The sequence below is a fragment of the Tympanuchus pallidicinctus genome, unplaced genomic scaffold (genome assembly GCF_026119805.1).
Source record: "Tympanuchus pallidicinctus isolate F22 unplaced genomic scaffold, pur_lepc_1.0 scaffold3, whole genome shotgun sequence".
Taxonomy (NCBI): domain Eukaryota; kingdom Metazoa; phylum Chordata; class Aves; order Galliformes; family Phasianidae; genus Tympanuchus; species Tympanuchus pallidicinctus.
Genome location: NW_026294747.1, coordinates 102,407,944 through 102,430,958, shown reverse-complemented (window position 1 = coordinate 102,430,958; position 23,015 = coordinate 102,407,944). Strand labels below are relative to the sequence as shown.

Genomic DNA, 23,015 nt, shown 5'->3' with positions numbered 1-23,015 from the left:
TAAACTTCACCTTTACGAAGATAAAGGTTTTAATTATGTTCTTGTGATTGTAGCAGTTCTTAAATAACACACTGCAAATGGAAACTTTTTGGAATATCTTTGTGCTGGGATAGGAGAAAAAGTCTGGCTTCATGTGTGGCGTACAGGAGTCACCTTTGCTTTTCTTGACTCCTCCTTTTGTCACTACTATTAAAATGTAAATAGGTATGAGCCATAGTTTTCTGCAGATAACTTGCCCTGAGAAAAAGTGTGTGGCAGAGAATTATGGCAGTTAATCTACCTTACTAATACACACCTGATTTGAGAAACGCTCTACTTGTAACACTTGAGAAATTATTTCAAAGCAGTGGTGTTCTGTTGGCTCAGTTTTGGGGTACATACAAAACCAATTGGCCAAGGCAATCACAGGGGTTGGAAGGAAGCTCCAGAGATCAGCGAGTCATTTGGTAGTGAGCACACACCGTGACTGCAGAGGTTGCAGGTGAAAGATTATGAATCCAGAAGGCTAGGCACAATTAAGTGAGGATCTGACCGTACTGCTGCCCTAGAAGCAGACAAATCTGAAAGTAGAATTTTACTGATACGCTAATATTTCTCAGTGTATTGGAGCAGACTGATATCACTTTGGTGCTCACACAGCTGCCCTTTTGCTACATATGCAGGCTAGATACAGTACTCCAGTCCTATAGGGAAAGAAGTCTTATGCTGGTAATAATTAAGATTTTCTTCCCTATAGGATTGCTGTTAAGCAGAAGTCAGTGGGCAGAACTAGCTATCAAGTATGTTTCAGTAAATAAGAAAAAATGAAACAAATTAAGTACCTATTCTGAAAAAAAAAAAAAAAGGAAAAAAAAAACCCCACACAAAAAAGAATTACGTGGATAGCAGAGATAAGGAGCAGTTTTAGATCTGCAGTAAAACTCCTGGAAAATTTTAAGAGGGAAAAATCCTACTATGGTCTTTCTTGATGAAAAGGCTCTAAAGAAAGCCAAAGGAAAAGAAAAGAAATTATGCTTCTTCTCTTCTGCTGAATCTATACAGCTGTGTTTGAGTAGCAGGTGTGTAAGCAATTCCGGTCCTACTTGCAAACCAGCTAATATGTTTGTATGTTGCAAAAGCAAATCCATAAACAATTGCAAATATTTGACCCTAAAGCCTTTACTAACATTAAAATTTAAGTTCAACGTGAGCTTAGCTGAGGAGGAACTCTGAAGTGACCTCCAAATTTTTCTACTTTTCTGATGATGCAATATTTTAAGCAGTTTGAACTAAATAAGACATCATTCATTTTATTTTCTCATAGAAATAAACTCTACATTCATGAACATTCTGGTAATTACCCAGATCTCTCTCTGTAATTGTACAGTTTTACTGAATCTCCCACCCTTGCTATTACAATCAAGGCCATTGTTACACATAGCCATAGAAATGGAAATGAAATTGCTTTTGAAGTACAGAGTTTAACTTCTCTTCCTCCACTCTCCTTTACCTCGATTTGAAGACTTCAGCATTTAAGTAAAAATAAATCAGTGGTGAAATATATACATCTTTTACCACATTTATTTCGTTAAAAGTGATGAGGTTCTACCATTTGAGCTAGTAAAACATCATCCTATCAGCACAATAGACATGCCTTTTTAAGTACTTCATTTTATATTATTTGTGAGAGACGCTTCTGTTTTAAAGTCTATTTGGTTCCTTCAAGCATGGTACAAGTCCTCCGGAGGACATGGAAGAGTTTGAACTTCAGTAGGCTTTGAACAGTGCCTGTATACCTCAAAAGAACTTCTGTTTGTTAATGTATTAGAATAAATTATCCAACTCTGTCTTCTGTTAATTCCACTGGGATTCCTACAAGTAAGAAGGAATGGAGCTGGGAGTCTTCTGAAGTGTCCCTTTCTGTGCTTTTCTGTATCTGATTATAGACAGCTCTTCAGTCTCTAAAGCATAATAAGGTTCAGTTGTTAGAAGCTGAGTTTAGCAAAATTTGAAACTGGAAATAAGGTGGAGTGAGAGTAATGAACCATTGGAACAGTTTACTATAAAGCGTGCTGTAAATTCTCCATTACTTGGAGTCACTGAATCATGACTGGATGCCTTTTGAAAAGACATGCTCCAGTTCAACCATGAATTTTTGGAGTCAGTGTTGGAACTGCAGGGGGAAATCTACAGTCTAGTTATGTAGAAATTCAAACAAGGTGATAAAAATGAATCCTAGAGGGCTTGAGATCTATGGTTATGTTCTCAATCATACTGTACTGGGGTACTCTTTAATAAACACTGTCCTCAGCTATTGCTTGTTGACAAAATTTTAGAGCCAAACAATAAGTAATAAAAAAAAGATTTATCTATTTATCAAAATAGAATTACAGTTCTGTAATGATGATAGCAGAGGCTATCTATATAATATACTGCAGTTATTAAAGAAATTTCAAGCGTGAATTTTTATCGAGAACTGCAAGTTCAGCTGTTAATTAACTACAGGAAGAATTATGTCTTATCATTTATGTCTTAGCAGTGAAGTTAGAACTTTTTCACTAGTTTCAAAGGGAAACCTGAAAAATCTCTACGATGCAGACATTTTTCAATCTGAAACTGTAAAACTCAAATTATGTATTAAGTATTCTGAGAAAGGCTACTTCCCATAGATTCCTAGCTTGAACTTGAAATAGAGACTGGCTTTGTCTGAAATCTTCAGAAAAGTATGTAGAGTTTTGGTAACAGATTTCCATACCACCTGTCTCATCATTACACTATGGGAAGCAGAAATGCTACAGGCTACAGAAATGAAGGAAGAGCATAGGGAGTGAGCTCAGATGTGCTGGCTGTTGCACAACCAAAGGTATTCATGCAAATATACAAAAAGACATGATCCTTGCATGCTGTTCACTATGGAAATACAGCAGCCTTGTATTTAAAACAGGGTGATAATGCATCTCTTGAGATTATCTCAGAGAGAAAACTGGTTTCAACTACTCTACGCTGTCATAGTGTGTTGAACAGAGGGGTGATACCATTTCAATATTTCACAACCCATATAGTAAAACTGACTGTGTATCACCAGGTATGTGAGGCAGGGGTTTTTTTAATTCATTTTTCACTGTAAAAAGCAACAACAAAAGGTTTACAAATATCTTGCCCTTAGGTGCACAGCTTCAAAATCAGACCACTTGTGTGACTGAAAGAGAAAATAATCAGTACAAGAATGTTTCAAGCCAGTCAGTCACAGCACTGTAAGGTGCACTGCTGCAGTCTTATTTATTTAAGGGATTTTGATGGGCTTTTCCCTGTTGCTGTTCTAATATGTCTCCTACTTATTTTTTTCCTTCTAAATGCCCCTTTGTAAAGTGACACTAGGCAGAATACTGGGGATCCAAATGTTTCATTGGTAAGGTACCAGGTGCAGCTTGCTACTACTTATAAATTAAAAAAAAGACAACAACAAAGCAAAACATAAAGCACATGTTAAAATCTGGGCAGATAGCCATAGAACTTCCGGAGTTCTGGAGAAGATTCACAGGTCATTCTGGTAAGATGGACAGCCATTTTCATCCCCTTCTGGCTGACCAGAATTTCCTATGAAGCAGTTCACTATAATTTTCCTGACCAGTAAGACTTTCCTAGCTTACCCTAAAATCTATTTGCCTACATATTTTGGATGTCCCAGAAGTCCAGCACTTTCATACTTTCTAGCAAGAAGTTAATTTACATTAACAACTGTAAAACACCTGGAAAAACATAATGGGCATCTACTGGTACATAGGCGAAATGATGAACTTTATTTCTTCTAATTATTTTTTTACGGAACTCAGTCCTTAAAGATTTTTCTTTCAAGTTTAGCCTCCTAAATAAAATGCTTTAAAATCTTTATAAATGAAAGATGTTCCACAACTAAGGAATGGCAATTTAAAGTCATTCTGCTTATATTGCTTCTCCCGACTCCATGCATTCTTCACTGTGGCTGTTCATGGCTTTGGAAACAACAAAATTTGGGGCACTGGCAAAGAATCCTGAGGTTTTTGTTCTCAGGAGTGAAGAGGCTTGCTTTTTTCACCGGTCTGTGTGTACTCCCTAATTCTAGTCATAATTCATTATATTGTTTAGTCTAGTGGTTAGGACACTGATCAGTGCTTCTGGGTTGCACTCTATATGGGAACTGCTGAATCACAGCCTGAACCTCTGATTGAAGCGAGCAATGAGTTAGCCTTGGGAGCACAGGTAAAGGCAATTGGGAAAAAATTGGAAGGGGTGGAGCCTGGCTGCACCTCTCCTAGACCTATTTAAGAGCTGACTGCCAGTAGGAAAGGGTCTTTGCTAGAGATCCCTACTCTGGAGTTTTGCAGTGAGCCTAGGATACAGGTAAGCTTTCTGTCTATTTTCTTTTTGTTACTATAATCTGCTTTGTCAAACTCTCTTGTTTATTTCGTAATTCTAGCATCATTATATTCATTAATTATATACACTCCTACGTCAACTTGCTGCCTCAGAAAATCACTCTGCTTACTATGGATTCCCTTTCCTTATCGTTATTGCTTGTCCTGTTTATTTAGTTGCTTTCTGTCTATCATGTGAACTCCTTGCTGTGCATATCTAGAATGACCACGCAAACAGAGCTCTTTATCAGGACCCATCTATGCTTGTTAGTGTAAACACAAATTACATATTTACATGATAGAAATTTTGTATATTTCAATGTAACGATTGTTCCTTCATTAGTTTAAATTCTGCACTAGAGAGAACAGAGAGCTGTTAGGCACAGACTTATCCTGTATCAGTGGCTATATGTAGGATTAGATTCAGATTTATTAATTCGTTAAAGTGATATGTGGGTGGAGGTGTCTCTTTGTATACAATCAGCTTAGAGCAATCTGAAGGATTACAGATACTGGTCAGTATATTGTGTGAGTGTGAAGCTAGCTACCTAATGAGCTGTCAGTATGTGCTGGAAGTTACGCTTTCTTGTAACTACTGCCACCAATCTAATTTTTAAATAAGCCATAAATGTTTACAGACATTCAAAAGATGTCTTCCTGTGCCTGCAAGCAATCTAAATTTATACTTGAAAATTTAGAAGATATTCTGAGGGATTTTACCTTCAGAAAGAAGATACTTATGGCAATTCAAATGCCAGCATTGTGAACGGTCCCCAGTATTTCTTTTTCTGGTGACATCTGGCAAATGTGTTTATTCCACAACCCAATAACTTCTCAAGCTTTATTGCCAAAACCCCAGCTGCCCTTTTCCCAGTTGCAGGAATCTCTAATGTTCACCCTTAACATCTTTCACAATGTTAAATAAATTAAAATAAACTGAACTGAAAATAAAAGTAACTCCAGCAATTGTTATGCTGAATCTGTCCTCGTGCTCATTCAAGAAGTCTTCTATTAAGGAAGAAATCCCCTCTGTCTTTCCAGAAAGATATGAAAACAAAGTGGCTTTGCAGCAGCATTTAGGCGCACATTTCCACAGAATTTTTATTCTAGAGACTGAATATAAATCTCTGATGTGGAAGAGTGAGTTACAATACTGGGATGTAGATCTGTTCTTGCTGTATACAGGTAGTTTTATAACTGTAGTTACAATATGCTTAGTAATAAATCCAATGTTATATCCAACAGCAGGCGTTCTGACTTTGACTACTTAAGTGCATGTAAGACAGTGTCAGTGCTTTCTCTTTCCACATCCTAAGCAGAGACCTGTAGAAGGATGGCAAGCTTTTTGTGTAGACTAGGAATGAACAGGTACTCAGCTATGTTTGTATTTGTCTTGATTAATATAAGTAAAAGAAAAACTGCAGTGAAAGTCTTTACAGTGTTGCTAGCTAATTAATTCTAAGAAACAGGTTGCTCACTGGCTTGAGCTTAGTAAGAACAAGATGACTTTATTTGGTGATAATCTGCAATATTTTTATGGAACGTATATTGAGTACCATGCCACGATGAGTAACCTGATCTTTCTTGGTGCTGCAGGGAAAGTGTTTGCACTTGAGTCCAAGAACAACTCTCAGGGTCTGGATCTAGCTGAAGCTGAGAAAGCTTGCGTTGACCTGAGTGCTCGCTTAGCAACTGCAGAAGAGCTGAAACGGGCTGTCCTGGACTGTTCCTTCATTGGCTGCACCACGGGATGGCTGGCTGATGGCACAGCTGGGTAAGAACAACAGTGTAAACCTTCCTGAGAAATATAAATGACTGCTGTAAAGACATTTTTCCTCGTAGACTAAGTTTACTACTGAAAAACACTGGCCACAGTTTAAGCACTGTGGTGTACATGTCATCCTGTCCAGAGTTTCCTCTTCCTTTTTCTTACCGAGTTGTCACAGTTCTGCCCCACAGTGGGGCAATGAGCCCTAAAGGAGCTTGCAGCCTATGGACAGAATACTGAGTTATCAGCATCAGTGCTCCCACTGACTGTAGGTACGTACTCAGTTTGCTGAGATTCTCATAGAAATTGGGTCTCTGTCTCAGTTATTTATTGCTGTCTAAGAATATGATAGGCATGTTCAAGCAGGTGTACCTAGATATGATAAGGAAAACCTGTTAGGGAATTGGGTGAGAAAGCTCACCAGAGGGCTGATGTTGTTACTGGACATACTGAACTATATTAATGGAGGTAACACAGGTGACTCCAAATGGCAGTAGGCTGAGATTTGTCTCTCAAATAAACGGCACTACAAGAAGTAAGGAGGAAAAGAAGCAGGGTGAATTCAGCACAGTGATGTTTCTCTTCTGCTGTGAATACTGAAGAATTCTAAATGACTTTCAGTGAAGTTACGATTTTGAGGATGTGTCCTCAGTTGTGCTAGCTGTGTACCAGCAGCAGCACAGCTGTACCACCATGGTGCTCCATCCTGGCTGATGCATGCTTCTTCTGCATGGTGTTAAGGGCTTCCAGAACCCAAGCTGACTCATTCCTGTTACCCTACAGTGCTGAGCTGTGTCAAAAACATACAACTCAACTTCCCTATCTCTTCCAAAATGAAAGCCTTTACAGCATGCCACAGGTGAAGAGACTTTATATTTGATAGATAAAGAGACCAAATCACAGAGAATTCAGTATAACATATATATATCAAGACATTATTTCCAGTTTCCCAAACTTTAGCATACTATTGGATTTTGTGAGAGTTACCAGTTACCCTATAAGCACACACTGGTGTTCATGTATTTTCAGTAGTAGAACAGAACTTCCAAAGGACAGAAATAGCAACAATTGAAAATGATACTTAAACAATTTCAAGCAAAAGAAACTTGTTCAGGTGATCCTTTATTTTTCAGGTGGAAATTTTTTTTTTTTTCTGGAAGATTTATTTTTATGTACTCTTAGACATTTAAAAAGATAAGAAATATCTCAGTATAAAAGATAGCGATCTAAACACTAAAAATTTTTCTTCCTGCCCTGGTTGCTGATATGTCATGTAGGCTGAAGAGCCAGAAAAACTGTGTCTAAGAAATGCAAGGAGAAGTTGTTGTACAAGTCCTTTCGTATCACCTCTCTATTATGGAAGCAAAGAGTGCTGAAGGGTGGGAGAAGGAAGCACACCTTTTTTTATCTGGGTAGTACCACTGATTTGTCTGAGAGTTCCTCAGTTCTTTAATATAAGCTCTGGAGCTATGACTATGAGTAGACCAGTTGTGGACCTATCCCTCAATATCTTCAAAATGAAAATTGGATACAGTGATGGTATTGTTGTGTGCATCACATTATGGTGATGTGGGAATGCACACAACATAGACTCATGGAATCATTAAGGTTGGAAAAGACCATGAAGATCATCTTGTCCAACCATCAGCCCATCATTGCAGTGATCGCTAACCATGTCTCTCAATGCCACATCCACACAGTTCTTGAAATGGTGACTCCACCACCTCCCTAAGCAGCCTGTTAATTCATCAAGCATCAGCTGGGCTGTTTTCTACTGTGCCTTTCTTGTTAGAATGAGCTTGCTCTACATCTCCCTCTTCCAAATCCTTAAAAGTCATGCTTACAAAAGAACTTGGCAGTACTAATGGGTTTGTGCTACCTAGTGTACTTAATAAATCCTTGATATTTTCTTCCTATATTTCAGTCCATCTTCTTGTTTCTTTCTTTTCTTTGGAAAAGATGGAAAGTAACATTCAAGGATTACACTAGCTATGTTCTGATGGTGAGTGGTTACTTAGGTATCATACTAATGGAGAGGAAGGAGGCTTTTTATCTCTTCCATCTTCCCGTACTCCATTCATCTGGTAAATTCTGTAAACTATTCATCAGAAAGGACATTAACAGGGGCACATGCACAAACTGTTGCTGTGCACACGCCATGTATGGAGATTTCTGTAGGTACTCACCAGAGAGTAGTTCTTCGGAGCTCCTATAAGATGAACTTTATTTTCTTGTCTGGGATTCTCTTACTTACGGCTGGGCAAGCTCCAGAACCTGCATTGCTTGCTTCATTGAAGTGAGTTCTTAATACACTCAGGGAAAGTGCAATGTCTGAGAAGACTATACTGGTTTCACTGTTAGTTAAGGCAGCTCTGGCAGAAGAAATGGGCAGCCAAGTGCAAAGTATGTAAATGGGACAAAGCTATTCAAGTTGAAGAAGCCTTTGCATAATATGAAGATTTTTTCAGAGGGATTTAGATTAATGAATAAAGTGATGACAAATGAAGTTCAATAACAATATACTTGGGAATGAGTATGCAGTCTACTTGAAAATATTTCACACACCAATAGTGTGTGATCTATCAGTCCAGAAAAGATATGAGGAAATCACTGTGGAGGGAACAAAGAAAACCACTGTCGAAGAAGACAGAACTAAGTTTTTAGAGTGTCTGTGGAATGGGCTGGATGTAATGAAAAATGCATACACGTGTATGCATTTATACACTCATATATAGGTCAGTGTAACAGGAGGCTTTGGAGTAACTCCTTCAGAGTTCCTGTTACTCCATCTTAAAAAAAAAAAAAAAAAAAAAAAAAAAAAAGCTTAAGAATGATTAAAGGCATGGCAAAGCTATTGAGAGGGGGCTCAACACATTTGTACTTGTCAGTTATTTGCTTTAAAAAATATTTCTAGAGGAACCTATTCAGTATTTTGGGCATTTCTTTAATAAATGAAAAGTACCAGCAAGGATCAAGGATAAACTGTGAATATGAACACTTCAGTCCACACTCTCTTCAAATGATTTAACGAGGAGGGGGCAAAATGGGCTTCCCTGCAGATCCAGATGATCACAGAAGTAGACAAAATTATTTCCAAAACATAGGATTCCTCACTGGGTACTTCTTGTGTTATTTATCTTGATGGAGCTTCACATCTTCAAATGTGATGGCATGGCCCAGAGGAGGAAGTCACCACCCACGTTTACTAGTCCAAAACTATTTAGGTCTTTAGAAATTGGAACTAATACCTTGGATCCCACCCAGAAACTGATTGGAATCCATGGAAGATCCCAGAGCTTTAGTCCTGTATTCTCCCATATCCTCTTGGATCGTGTGCATCAGAAAGGAGATGAATAAGGGGGAACATGGGAACATGATAAAAGTAGTTCCTAATTTCAGGAAGAATGCATTTTATTATTATTATTATTATTATGCTTTTTTTTTTATGCCTGAAAAATATCTTAATCCTTCCTCTGAGGAAAAATGGATTAAATGCTGGCAACAGAAGCAAGCACAGACAAGTAATAGGAGTGAAGGCGTGGTGGAGCTGCAGATTTTATGATGTGCTTCAGTCTTCCTTCCACAACATAGACTTAAAACTGCATATAAGCATGTAAGGACATTTTCACCTCTTGGTGAGTTTTCTGGGTCTTACATAAGCTGGTGACAGCCAGTTCATACCTGGTGGCTGTTCTTTGATCTTTTTGAATTATACTCATCGCTCTTTGCTGTTGTGCCCTTATTATTATTTTTACGTCCAAATGAGGGCCTGTAAGCCTGTGGAAGTTCCTCCTTTAATGTCTGAGGTGCGTTTCTGAATCAGTCAATGTGTTTATACTACTTGCTCTCAGGGTGTTAGGTGTTAAAAGACATCATTTTGTAACGAGTGATGCCAGGGGAAATAGATATCATTCTGCTAATGGAGCTGCTCATTGGAGTTCTCTAACCCATTTTCTGCTCTGTAGTCTGAGTTAGCCTAAGCAGCAGGTTTTGACAAATACAAATTGCCTTAACTGACTTGTGATAGAAATTGCTTAAACAAACTGTTCTCTGCCAGTAATTCCAAAGACACAATAAACTCATTGGCATTGTGGTTTGAGCAGCCTGGGACAGAACGTCTTTCACAGGCATAAGGTTATGTTTTTGTCTCCCACTTCCAACTGTTCAGAACAACCCAATTCAGAGCTTGGGGCTGTTCGCACAGGCAAGTTGCTGGCAGGTCCAGGGACATGAAAACTTTTAGATAAGATCCACTGATGAATAGGTAGGGTCCAGAGGACAAGTGGTACGTTCTTCCAGCAGCCCAGAAGTAAGTCATTTAGAAGTCAGCCTTGAAATGTGTAACTTGTGAAGTATTACACATTGTTAGAGTGCAGGAAATGAAATGCTGTTTAGGCAGGTTTCATTTGTCAGATTAGAATGAGCCCTAATGGCTATTAATACTAAAATGACACTCTTATAACTTATTTGCATGTCAGACGAGTGAGTCAGTAAAACCAGAATATAAACAACAACAAAAAAAGGTTGTAGAGTTCTTTGAAAAGCTTTTACTGCTATTGTATGGGAACTGGTGAATCACGGCCTGGGCCTCTGATTGACCACCTGAGGCGAGCACTGAGTCAGCCATGGAGCACAGGTGAAGGCGATTCAGCTGTGTGATGGAAGGAGTGGAGCCTGGCTGCACCTCTCCTAGACCCATTTGAGAGCTGACTGCCAGTGGGGAAGGATCTCTTCTGTAGATCTGTCCTCTGGAGTTTTGCAATGAGCCCAGGACAGGGGTAAGCACTCTTATCTATTCTTTTTCTGTTATTATAATCTGCTTTGCCAAACTCTCTTGGTTTCTTTCTTTTTTTCATAATTATAACATCTTTATATTCATTGATTATACAGCTATCTTCTGAAAACTGTGCCTAGTCCTGCAGCACTGGGCAGTGCAGTGTGTTCTCTCAAATGTTCATTTCTGTTTTGTTTTTTAATCTGGAAAGTAAGCATGATAGTTTTTCTTATGATCAGCCCTACTAATTGTGCACAGAATATTAGAAAGCAGCTATTGATTTTTTTTTGCCGTAAGTAAAAGTGTCAGCAACTTGTATTAAGATATTCATAGCACATTCACTCGTTTCCAGCACTTTTGCAGGCCTGAGACGATGAAGCTGTCCTATTCCCTCTGTTGCTCCTTGTTTTGCTATGAAAGAATGAATGCATGTAGTCCAACTATAACCTATTACCTGAAAGCTCTGCATAGACTCTCTGTTCTATAATAGCTGTCCTGCAGGACACTCAACGTGTTTCTTTGAATGAACTTGCCCTAGGCTGGTTCCTACCCAGTCCCTGGAGGATTTGTCTCAGAGGGGATAGATAACTCTGGAGTGAGCAAACACAGCCAGCTAGAATAAGCCTTGCAGTGGGAGTCAGAAGACTGAGGTTCTTTTCTTGGCTGACCACAGACCAGATGTTTACTGCTAGGAAAATTACTTCATCTCTGTTTTTCCTTCCTTTGTTAGCTCTTCTGGTTTTGCATTGACTCCTATTGAATGCTTCTACAGTGTCTAACACAACGGAGCCCTTGGTGCAGATAACACCAGTGGGAACTATAATAACAAGATGCAAAATTAGCATTTCACAGGGCAGTCTTCTCACTTTTCTGCCTACAATGCGAGACTTGCCCAGCACCTGGCAGTAGGGTAATAACAGCTTGTTTCCTGGGAAATTGAAAAGCAATATCCAAGGAATGAAATAGGAATAAATCTCTAGCTCTTGCCAGTCTTCTTATCCATGTATGGAGACCCTTGGATTTGTTGGCCCCATGAAATCTGTCCAGGTGTGTATAATGTAACAGATCTGCTTACTTATCTGCAGAGGAGCAGTCCTAATAACATGTCAGTTTGCCAAGCTCCCTGTTTTATTTTAAGGCTGTGCTCTACTGCCTGATGAGAGAATGCATATGAATTTTCTCCTGCATGCCTGTATGACATGGACCAATTAACTCCCTTCAAGAGATAATCCAGACATAGGTGACAGCATATGGTCCAATTAAAAATGCAAAATCTGGTTCTGAGACTAAGGGGACTTAGAAATGCACTCCTGAAAGATGTTCAGCACCTCTTCCAGGAAATGCAGGGCAGTGCTGAAAGACTTGAACGAGGCATGAGTGAGACAGCACCTGCGATACTGCAGTGTGATTCTTGACATCCAAGCTCAGAAGAGATGAGTTCAGACTTGGAGATGCAAGTCTTAATCTTAGCAGATCTACAACAGTGACTAATACCAAGATTTTAACTTGCCAGCTAGGTCTAATGGGATTGATATTCAATTTTTCAGAAGAACTTCACCTTCACATATTGTTTTTTTCCCCACAATCTCTCTATTATCCAATCCCATCTGAAAGCTTCTGGTCTGAGCATCGAGTTTCTTTGCAAATTAACAGTATTTAATAAACATTTTAAAACCTTTTGGTAACTAATTAATATGAACACTGTCGAGTGGTTCATTCATGGAGCACGCACAGCTGAACTGGGTAAAACCAACTGCCTGGTGACACTTGCTATGTCTGTGAGCACCCAACTAACTAGCTGAGGACAGGAAGCAATCCAGATCTCTTCTGTGTACACTGAAAATGCTCAAATTATATGTACATAGTGACATTATAGTAAAATGGCTATATAAAATCTTTCATACTAGGCTACAGTATGAAAAATCTGCATGAATGGGCCATATTTATTTAATGAACAGAGGCCTTACTATTTCAGTAGTCATACATACAATTTTAAGCACAAAAGAGTGCATTTTGGGATATATTTTTAAGAATTTAAAGGATATTGGTTCTGCCTCGGTAAGACCTCCTTTTGACATTTCCAGTGGCAGTATTGCTGTTGGAATGTCTTCATGTCACACTTAGCAGCTGCTTTCTTTGGGTCACATCCAGCCAAAATTAGCCTCTATAGTTCCCAGTCAATGGACTTTCCAAAACCCACCTGTGCTCCCCTTCATGACTTTTCATGGAAATTTTCTTCCCTTCAGTAATCATGAACATGTCATTTGTATTTTATTCTTCATCAGAGCCAGCTTTATAATTTGCAGTTTCCCAAACTACAGAAGGGAAAGACTAAGAATAAAAATCCTCCAGTTTGGCTTCCAGTCTACTGATTTTTTTATTTTTTTTTTTTCTCTCACCTAGTTAATGAAACACAAGTGGTAAAACTGATCCATGAAAAAAATTAGCACAGGATGTTAACGATTTATCTTGACTAAGGATAGCGATGAAGTTTTAAACTTACTAATTAGAGAAAGTCTGAACCTTCACGGTGCCTCTACTTCCACATCACTGATGATGGCTACTGAGTAGAATATACTCATATTCAAGCTTGCACTTCCATGAAGAAATGCCTTAAGATCCTCCTAACTCAGTCCGGCTAATTTACCGACAAGATAACTTGCAATCAGTTGGCAGACAGCATTGTGAGTATAAAACACCCTGGTTCCACCTACTTTTTTTTTTTGCATTGATGCTGGAATTGATCAAGCTGTGTTGTATAGTCTCAGCCATTAACTCCATCTATATGAACTTAGGTTTACTGAAAATTTTTCAAGTATTACAAAAAATTGCTATGCAATAATATTAGAAAGCAGAAGTACCAGTGGACACTAGTATAGCCATAATTTATTATTTATGTAAAATGCAGTTTTTTAATTAGATGTTTATTAGATAATAGCATATTATGTCATATAGTGGAATAAACAGTATTCAAATCAGCCTCTTCTGCTATTTCCTTCCCTGTGCAGAGGAACTGGGAATAATGCAAAATATACCAATAGCTCACTGTTCAGTAGATGGATTAGAAAAGTGTGTAACCAGGCAAATGCAAGTGGAATACTTAAAGAAAATCTGGTTCCCGCTTTGTGCTAAATGTTAAACTTTCTCCTCTCATACACATATGCTAAATGCAGTATCTGAATTACCTTCACCATCCTCTGGTCTTACCTTCAGGGTGGATACTGAGCAAGCACAACAAATTGTTCTTACGTGGATGAATTGCCCAGAAATAAATAAGCTGGGTCCAAAACAGTGCGGAGTCCCCGTCCCCGTCGTTTCTCTTGCACTGTTGCTTGAGAGGGGGAGAGGCACCGTGAAGCAGATTGTCTATCTAGGCTAAGTGGTAGTAGTGGTAGATTGAGGAGAACCTCATTAGATTTTGGCTCTACTTGTCAAGATACCAAAAGGAAACACCATCAGGTGCCCTTCTGCTTTCCATCATACAGCAGAGGCTGTTGTCAACACAGGTGAAATCTTTTGTCCAATGATGCCCTACAGGTAAACTCTCATGTGATGGTTGTTGCTGAAGTGAGTTCAGTGCCTCTATATGAAGATGGTGACCATAATTGCTCTTAACTGTAAAACATGGGACTCTTTTAATCTTCAAAGCAGCCTTGATTTTCAGTCCTCATTTAAACTTGCAAGATAAGGTAAAAGCAAATCTTAGGAATGATTTCTCATAAAATTATTGTGTAAGGCAAAACAATTTCTTTCAATTTTTTAAGATCAAAAAATAGAATCAAGCTAGGAAACTTTTTGAGAACACCACAACCATGAAAAAAGTAAGATGCTAATACTGTGTCTGGATATTTATCTTCCTGACAGTGTATGATACTTACAGCATACACGTGTGGCTGATTTTTATGCTGTCATTGTGAGAGTTTTTCAGAGTTCACAGCAGTGCAATAATAGTTTTTTGGAGATGCATGAGTATTTCAGGTAGATATATATCTAATATAGAAGACTATTATGGATGATTTGCATTCTGAACTCAATAAGTTTCTTCCAAGCACGTCTGAAATGTTACTTTCATAAAAATTTCCATAGAAGGAAAAATTAAATCACTTTTTTTTTTTTTAATATGAGATACAAAATCATGCATTACACTGCTATAAGTAGCAGATTATAACACATCCAAGAAAGGTGAGGAATGAGCAATTCTGTAGAAGTTTATGTTCAATTACTCCATGAAAGTAGCAATAAATAGAATTAAAATTCCCTACATGACTACATTCTTCTAAATGTCTGGGTGCTTGGGATGCCTTCCTACAAAAAAATATAAGCTTTGTGGCATTCTCTCAACCATGATGCATAATGCAGCACTGCAACAATTCAAAATGATAAAGAATCAACTAGAATCTGCATTTCCACAACTTCTCACCAGGGTGCTGGAACTACAAGAGATGGCTGTAGATAGGAATAATACCTATTTATTGGTTTCTTATTGCAGTATGGCAATGCTGCTGCTAAGCAAATGTCAACATATGTTGAATTCTGAACTGAGAACGTGCTTGCCATTTTCCAGTCATCAAATGAAAGCAATTGACAAAGTTAAAAGCATCAAAACCTACTTGTGAGAGCTGAGACAACAGTGTACCTACATCTTTCATCTATGATTACAGCATTTTACAGATTTGGAGAAACATACCTGCCCTCAAGAACTCTGAGAAAAGAGGCTGTTATTGCATATTTTTAGTTGTGCCTGCAGTCCTACTGACTGCAAAGACACAGTTTCAGTGCCAAAGGCATTGCAGGTCTAATCATTAGAGCTGCTGCTGAGAAATGCTGAGCACTACTGAAGCTCCTTTTAGCAGTGGTAATAACAGCTTATGGAAGATGTTCAAAGCCTGCAGGATTGAGCTTTGGTAGGAAACTACTGACAGAGAAGGAGCAATAGGAGACATTAAATAGATTTTGTTTTCCTCTTTTATTTTTTTCCTATGTCTACAGGGCATGTTTTCTTTCCTCTTGGAGTAATTACGTTAGAGTGTTTTCTATTTCAATCAGATCAGTTTTAATATGACAAAATCCAAATTAAATTCCTAAGTGGCGGATTAGCCAAGGTCTGCTCTGTTGTAGAAAAAAAAAATATAGGAAGAGCAATTTTAAAGCTTCATGTAGAAAAAGACACACAGTGAGAACTGCATTAGGAGATCTTGACGTCATCTAAAGTCTTTTTTTAATATGTAATGTTGAAACCATACTTAAGAAACATCTTCATGTACTTGGATATCAAAGAAATGCTTTAAAATCAATTAGCCACTTATTGTGTTCTATTTTTATTGCCTACAAACTTGTAATTTGCTGTGCAATACTTGGCAAAAAAGAAGATCATGCTCTTTGAACACGTGGTCTTAAATGTGAATCAAATACCCTGGTTTGGTGATGATACGAAGATAATAAGGATGTGTCACTCACAGAAAACTTTTTAGCCTGTTGAAGGAATGATACAGAAATTATGGTGCTTTGGGCAGAAGCAAAATACAACTGCTAGAGATTGAAATTCAAAATCAGAATGTTTAAGAAGGATTTTTAAAGTTGGATCCTAAATATCAGAAATTTTATTCCATGCTTGAACATGCGAAGAAATATCACCTGATTTTAGCAGACAGGGTTGCAGGTAACATAAAAACAACTATATTTTTGTGCTGTTGTTTAAAAGGGCTGAAGTCTGAAGTACAAGCAAAGTCTTAAGTCTTACAAGCAAAAGATCCAGATTTTCAAAGATACTTCATTATCTGTCTATTCAGGGTTGCAAGGCATAAACAAGGTCGGAAGACAGGAGAGTAAGTGACCATTGGAAAGATTAAGGTTGCTAAGTCAGTTTCATTCACTTATGCCTTGAAAGACCTACTGGGACAATATGTGAACACATACAAAAATTTGCAATTAACAGACTGATTGTCCAAGTCATCTAAACCCACTGGGACAAACGAGTTTGTCTAGATGCTCGGCGGCACTCTTGAAGTCAGATCTTAAAGAATGACATTAAATTCTAAGAGAACTCAATTTTAAACTCCTGTAGACAATATAGTCTTCAGGTGACCCACAAAAAGTCGGGAGGTGCTTTCCTTATAAAAGAAACATGCTTGCTTTGAAATTACAGAGCAGCTTTTAGTAGGGGATTACATCATGTTGTTTTTCAGAGCAGAAGTGTGGTAGGAACCATTCTGGTACTTATGCATGACCAGTACCATATGGCTTTTTTCATGTTGCTTTTGTTTGTTTGCATTAAAGCACATTAAAGTTGCCTGTCTAACAGCTCAAGAGCCAACATATGCCGGAATTAAGATGGTCTGCACAATCGTAATTTAGTCCACTTGTGTAAATCAATTGTTATGCACTATTTAAGTATGGGATCAAATACTGGCTTTCTACTAGAGCTTTTCCACATTCAGTAAATGGGCAGTTAGTCAACATTTATTTTATTATCCAGAATGAGTGTGGGACTGCTGGCAAAGCTAGTTTGACCATTGCGCAATACGAAATGATAGATTTCCTCCACTGGAAAGATTGCTTTGTGGAAAACATTTTGGTCTTGCTTTCACTAGAGGAGCTGACCATGCAACGCTTCTACAGACCTGCTGTCTGTAAAATATAAAACCCACACCATTAATATCCAGCTGCAAAAATTGGGGCTGAATTCACTTTCCCAGCCTTTCTAACCTTCAGTGTAACAATAAGAGCAGTGTCTTCTCTAACAAACTGTCTTTTATTAGTAAGTTTTAAGCAGCCAACACAGCTGAAAGAAGAGATAATTAATAATCTCCTCCTCTATGTTCAGCATCTACAGACTTGTAAAACTAAATACAATTTTTTAACCTTTGTTCAAGCCTATAAAAAGGCAACAGGATGGATTAAGTACTGCTGAGTACCAAACCAGAAGAAATGGATTTTAGACGAAGAAGTGGAAAAACTGTGAAACCAACTATCCAGCCTACCAATGAACCAAACAGCCAGCTTATTCCTGAGAACTCAAGATGAGTTTTCTCAGGCTGCAATGTAACAACAAGTTAAGAGAGTTTAACCTGTCAGAGGAGCGTGATTTGAAATTAGAGAATGCAGCATTCCTGTCTTGTCAGTTCCTGCCAGTTACTTTTTGTGTTGGCAGCAGAGTGTCTTGGCTATGCATCTACGCCATCCCTAGTGCACCAGAACTGGGTGCTACAGCTCAGTATGGGACTAAATATTGCTGTTTCTGTTTTCAAAATGGAGAAAGTGAAACAGGTAAAAATGCTTTCAGTCACAGCTGTGCAGCAGATTAAAATAACAAATAAGATAAAACAACCTGGAACTTATGCAGCAAGCATAAGTTTATTACTAGTGATTTATAATCTTTCAGACCAAGTCTTGAGACTTTCACTCATTTTTTATCCAGGTATCATTGGTGAGAATTTGTATCACTGAAATACAAGTGCAGAACATGGATTTAAATACACTGGGACTTGGTCTGATATTTAGAAGCATTACAGAATATATGATAAGCATCCTTTATTGCCTCCTATGCCTTGGACTGATCTACAGAGAGCATTTTTTTAATTACTTCTAATTCTCCCTTGGCTTTTTTCATACGTCTTCCCATACTAATGCCTTATATGCCAACTCTTAAACAATTAAACTAAGGCGAAAGCTAAAGCCTGACTACTGTGCTAAAAGATCTCCAAACTTCATCTGCATGTACAACTCCAGAAGATTTCTGATTATTTTTTTTCTTCTTCTTCTTTATTTTAGGACAATAATATGCAGAAAGACGGGCAGCAAACAACAGAGCGTGAAAGCCATTGATGTTAAAATTGAAACCGATCCCTTTGTGAATGACCAATATGATGCTTTTTGTGTAAAGGATGAAGGTCAGCACTGATATACTATTGAAATAATGCACAGTAATCACTGTCTTGAAACATTAGAAGTTTTGCCTTCAATTTTTCTACTGCTGAGAGGCAAAATGGGGATATTAAGGAATAAATCTGTACAGTAATCTCCTGCTGGGAGAGCAAACTGCTACAAAGACATTGGTTGCAGGGAATAAATTGCATTACCATTTGTCTTTGCTACAGTTTAGCAAGTTCAAAGAGCACTGCTGATCTGAAAGAGACCATTCTGGAGTTCAAAGAACACTCTTTATGGAAAAGGATATATCTGGCACCAACTTATCTGATATACCCGAAGCATCTCCCACACTCAGCACTGTAACTAAATGTAATTTGGAAACCTGGCTTCCAGCCACAAAACACTGTGTTGTTGCCTATCTGTCTATATACAGTACTTGTGTGCAAATATCTTCATTGCCTCCATTTTCTTTTGGTTTGTTAGTTATTTTGTTAACAATTGTAGTCTGGACCATGGGTGTGATTCTGAAAGCCAAATTATTTCCAGTTTAACTTGGTGCTTAAAATTTGGGATTGAGATGCTGGAATGCACAAGGGAAAACAGAGTCCAAAGGCAAAACATGAACTGTTGCTGCTAGACAGAATTGTGTAAGGAAGTTATTGGTGTCTGCAGTGAAGTTTTGCGTTTCTTTTCAAGGAAAGCAGATGGCCTTTACTGAGAAATGCTAAGCTCATGATACAGTGAGGACATCTAAACTAAGAGTGTCAGCAGAGAGAATGAAGATACGATTGAAGCGAAATGTGGCAGAGGTGATTTACACCTTGTCATTCAAGCATTGCAGAGTTTGATGGCCACCCTCTCAGATAACCACCGTGCTATGAGCTTCAGGCTCCGTGCTGCTACTAGCAATGCCAGCTTTGTCACCCAGTTGTTAATGCTGTCACACAAGCACCTTTGTGCTTTCTCACATATAGGAGCAGCTCTCCGTAAACATCTGCAAAACTATCTCATTGTCTTCCTTCAAATCTCTCTTTTGTCAGTATCCACCCAAAGAGAAAATAATTGCTAAGGGTCAGGCAGCTGTGGCAGGCTGAAGTCATGCTGTGAGCACCACTGTCCCATTGTATCCTATGCTCCCCTATCCTTCTCCACCTGCTGCTTCTGCCCTTATGCATGGGAAAGGAACTGTGCTTGCATTTTGTGTTTGTTTGCTGCTGGCAGTAAAGGGGAGGTGGTGAAAATAAGAGTGGAATCTGATTGTGTTTGTTGGAAAGAAGTCCCACTTAATACCCAGACGCTGCACAGCTAAAATTCGGGGGAAGAATCAGATCATTTGCTAAAAAGAGACTTGTTCGCAAGTATTTTGTTCAAGGCAGGGAGTTTCCCTAGTGACAGAATGGGATGATCGTGCCAACATACTCATCAAATGTTACTTAAATACAGAAATGTTTCCAGATGACAGTAAGGCTCCCTCTTCTTTGACTATACGCACACACAAAAAAAATCAGTATGCAGAGTTGATGTTTGAGAAAGAAGTCATAAGTGAAGCTGTGTGTGGAAGACCCAATCCATAGCTGATGTGAACAGATCAATGTCCAGAAAGAAAACAGCCATCACTCACAGCTGTAATGTGTACTAACATACAGGACAGCATGAAGTAGTTGAATGACAAAAGAATATCATACGCCTGAGGATGCTGCTTTCAGTTTTAGGAAGTAATTATCCAATAAGAAATAGCAATAGCAAACCTCCCATCACAACCACAGCCATGGGCACTACCTGGTTCACCCACCTGCACTCAGATCTGATAGCCAGAAAGCATTGCCTGTGGGAAAGGTTAAGAGCTGAACGCTACTTTGTGCAAATGCCAATAGAAAAGATGCCTGGATTTGCATCTTTCCTCTTTGAAAGTCATCTTACCAAGCTGAGCAGAAACTCAACAGCTCTCCCTCTTTGTCCAAGCTGACTGAAGTCAGCTGAAGGCTCAGACAGAGGGGCTGGTTGAGGGCAGGTGGAGGGAACAGTCAGATCAGCCTTCCCATCTTCAGAAGTGACATCCATTATGACTCTTAACAGCCCTATTTTCTGACCTTATAGCTATGCAAAGGGCATCTCAAACCACCATGAAACAAGTACAAGTCATTGCAAAATTGCCTTCTTAGGCCTTGATTGACAATGTTTAGTCAGTTATCATTTAGTCCATGATTGAGTTCAGCTGAATTGCCAAAGCATATACCTCGGTGTGCCCCAGCAGTTGGGGCAGTGGTCATATGTGTACAGGATCAGGCTTTTGCACATAAAAATTTTGAGGAGACAGATACAACTTCTTAATGCTTTTGGAACAAATTTGATTGTGTACACAGTAAAGAATCACAGCAACCTTTGATACTAGGAGTTATGTTTTGCAGGGAAGAATGTAGCTGTTGTGTTTTATGAATACTGTGAGGATAGCTGTAGTTTTCATAATGCAGAGAAATTGCCTGTCTCCTCAGTTCCTCAGAAACAAGTGTTTCATGCAGCCATTAGCTAGGAAGACAGTTCTATACTCGTTTGCAATCTCTGAGATCAGCAAGTTTCTCTCTCAACTCCAAGTGCCAAAAATTACCTAAAAACATGGTAGAGTGCCTCTTCTAAAAGTGAAGTCTGAACATGCAAGTCAAACCTGGCCCACAGAGCATGCATTCGTTCTCAAAGCTCACAAGCAAACACCTGTAAGTATAAAAGAAAGAAAACAACAGAAAAACACTAGACTGAATTTTTTACTAGCACTTTTTTTTTTTTTTCAGGAAAGCATATCATTCAATTTTAATTGTATATAATCATCGTGATGATCTTTCTTGTTGTTTTTTTTTGTTAATGCAACAAAGGAATGATCTCTTTGTTCATCCTTTCCAAGTTTTACTGGTTCTTTCTTTCGGTGACAACTGGTATTTATAGGGAACAAGTAAGTCCTCTGTTCTGTAAGGCTTTGATTTTCTGCCATCATAGAAAAAATAAACAGGCCACAAATTGTAGTACTTACAGCATAAATGCAAATCAAACTTTGTTAAACAGGACTGCTGGCTCCAGATACCCATCAAAAGTTGATGGCTGATGTACATATTTCAGCTTGCCTTTTTCAGCAGTAAGAATTAAAAAAAAAAAAGAAACATGCAATCAAACTACTATTTGGTTTGTATTTAAGCCATTTCTTCTAATTTATCATGATTTCCTATGGATATGAGTTTTTTTCTTTTTACTTTATTGCTACAGCTTTCTTTTCCAGAGCTTTGCATATAGCTGACAGTGAATTTCCAGCTACCTGGTGATGTCATTTAAACCAATAAATGAAGTTAGTCTTTACTAGCCCTATCTGATGAATGAGGTATTGACATCCTAACATCAGTAGCTTATGAGCGGCACTCACATTGGCTATGTTTGATTTTTGTACTTTATTTGCACTCAGTATTTTTATCCAAGATGAAAAATTCCATAGATTTCAGTGTCTCTGCAATCAAGAAGAAAAACAAACATCCACACTCATCTTTCACAGCGCTGAGCTCTAAGAGTTGTGTTTTCCAATTTCTTAATGACAAGATGACATCCTATGAATTCCAGTGGTCTCTTTAGAAAAACTCTGCTGAATTGGACGGTTGTGAAAGGGAATGTTTTATGTCAGAGGATGTTTCGTGTCAGCTTTCAGAGCATGGTGCACTGGTAAAGTAGCCATTGTAGATAATCAGATTTCAGTAGATTTGCAGCTCTGCCAGGTGGCGTGGAAGCAGAAGTCTGCATCTATTTTGAGTTGATGTTTTTTTTCCTTTTCCCAATTGGCTGTCCTTTCTCTAGACAGTATTATATCAAAGCATCACTAAAAATCTTTACAAACTGATGAGTTACTTGTAGTTTAAATTGAGAAAACGTTTCTGGAGTAGTGAAGAGGGATGTTATTTCCTTGAAGTGTCTCATGTTGACTGCCAGAAATCATCTGCCACAAGCTCCTTCCCACACATGTTTTGACATTAAAGTTCCTCTTCAGAGGGGCCAGAATTCCCTAAGGTCAATCAAGACAGAATCTGCTAAATCAGTTAATGAGAAGTGAGTTAAATCCCTTGTATCCCTTGTAAAAAAAATAGCTGCTTAGTCTCTTGAGATGTTCATCACCAGAATCATCACTAGCCCTGGTGAATATATCTGTGCTGAATAGTCACACTCTTGCTGCACCACTAATTCCTGTTCAATTGTTAGATGT

General features: G+C 38.4%; 1 protein-coding gene across 1 annotated transcript in view; it reads left to right on the top strand.

Moving 5' to 3' along the window:
* SUSD5 (sushi domain containing 5) overlaps positions 1 to 23,015 on the top strand; it is a 44,696-nt gene that overhangs the window by 3,496 nt on the left and 18,185 nt on the right. Inside the window, exons 2-3 of the mRNA XM_052694305.1 lie at positions 5,970 to 6,147; positions 18,686 to 18,804. Of these exons, the coding sequence (XP_052550265.1) occupies positions 5,970 to 6,147; positions 18,686 to 18,804 (297 nt within the window). The remainder of the gene's footprint in view (positions 1 to 5,969; positions 6,148 to 18,685; positions 18,805 to 23,015) is intronic.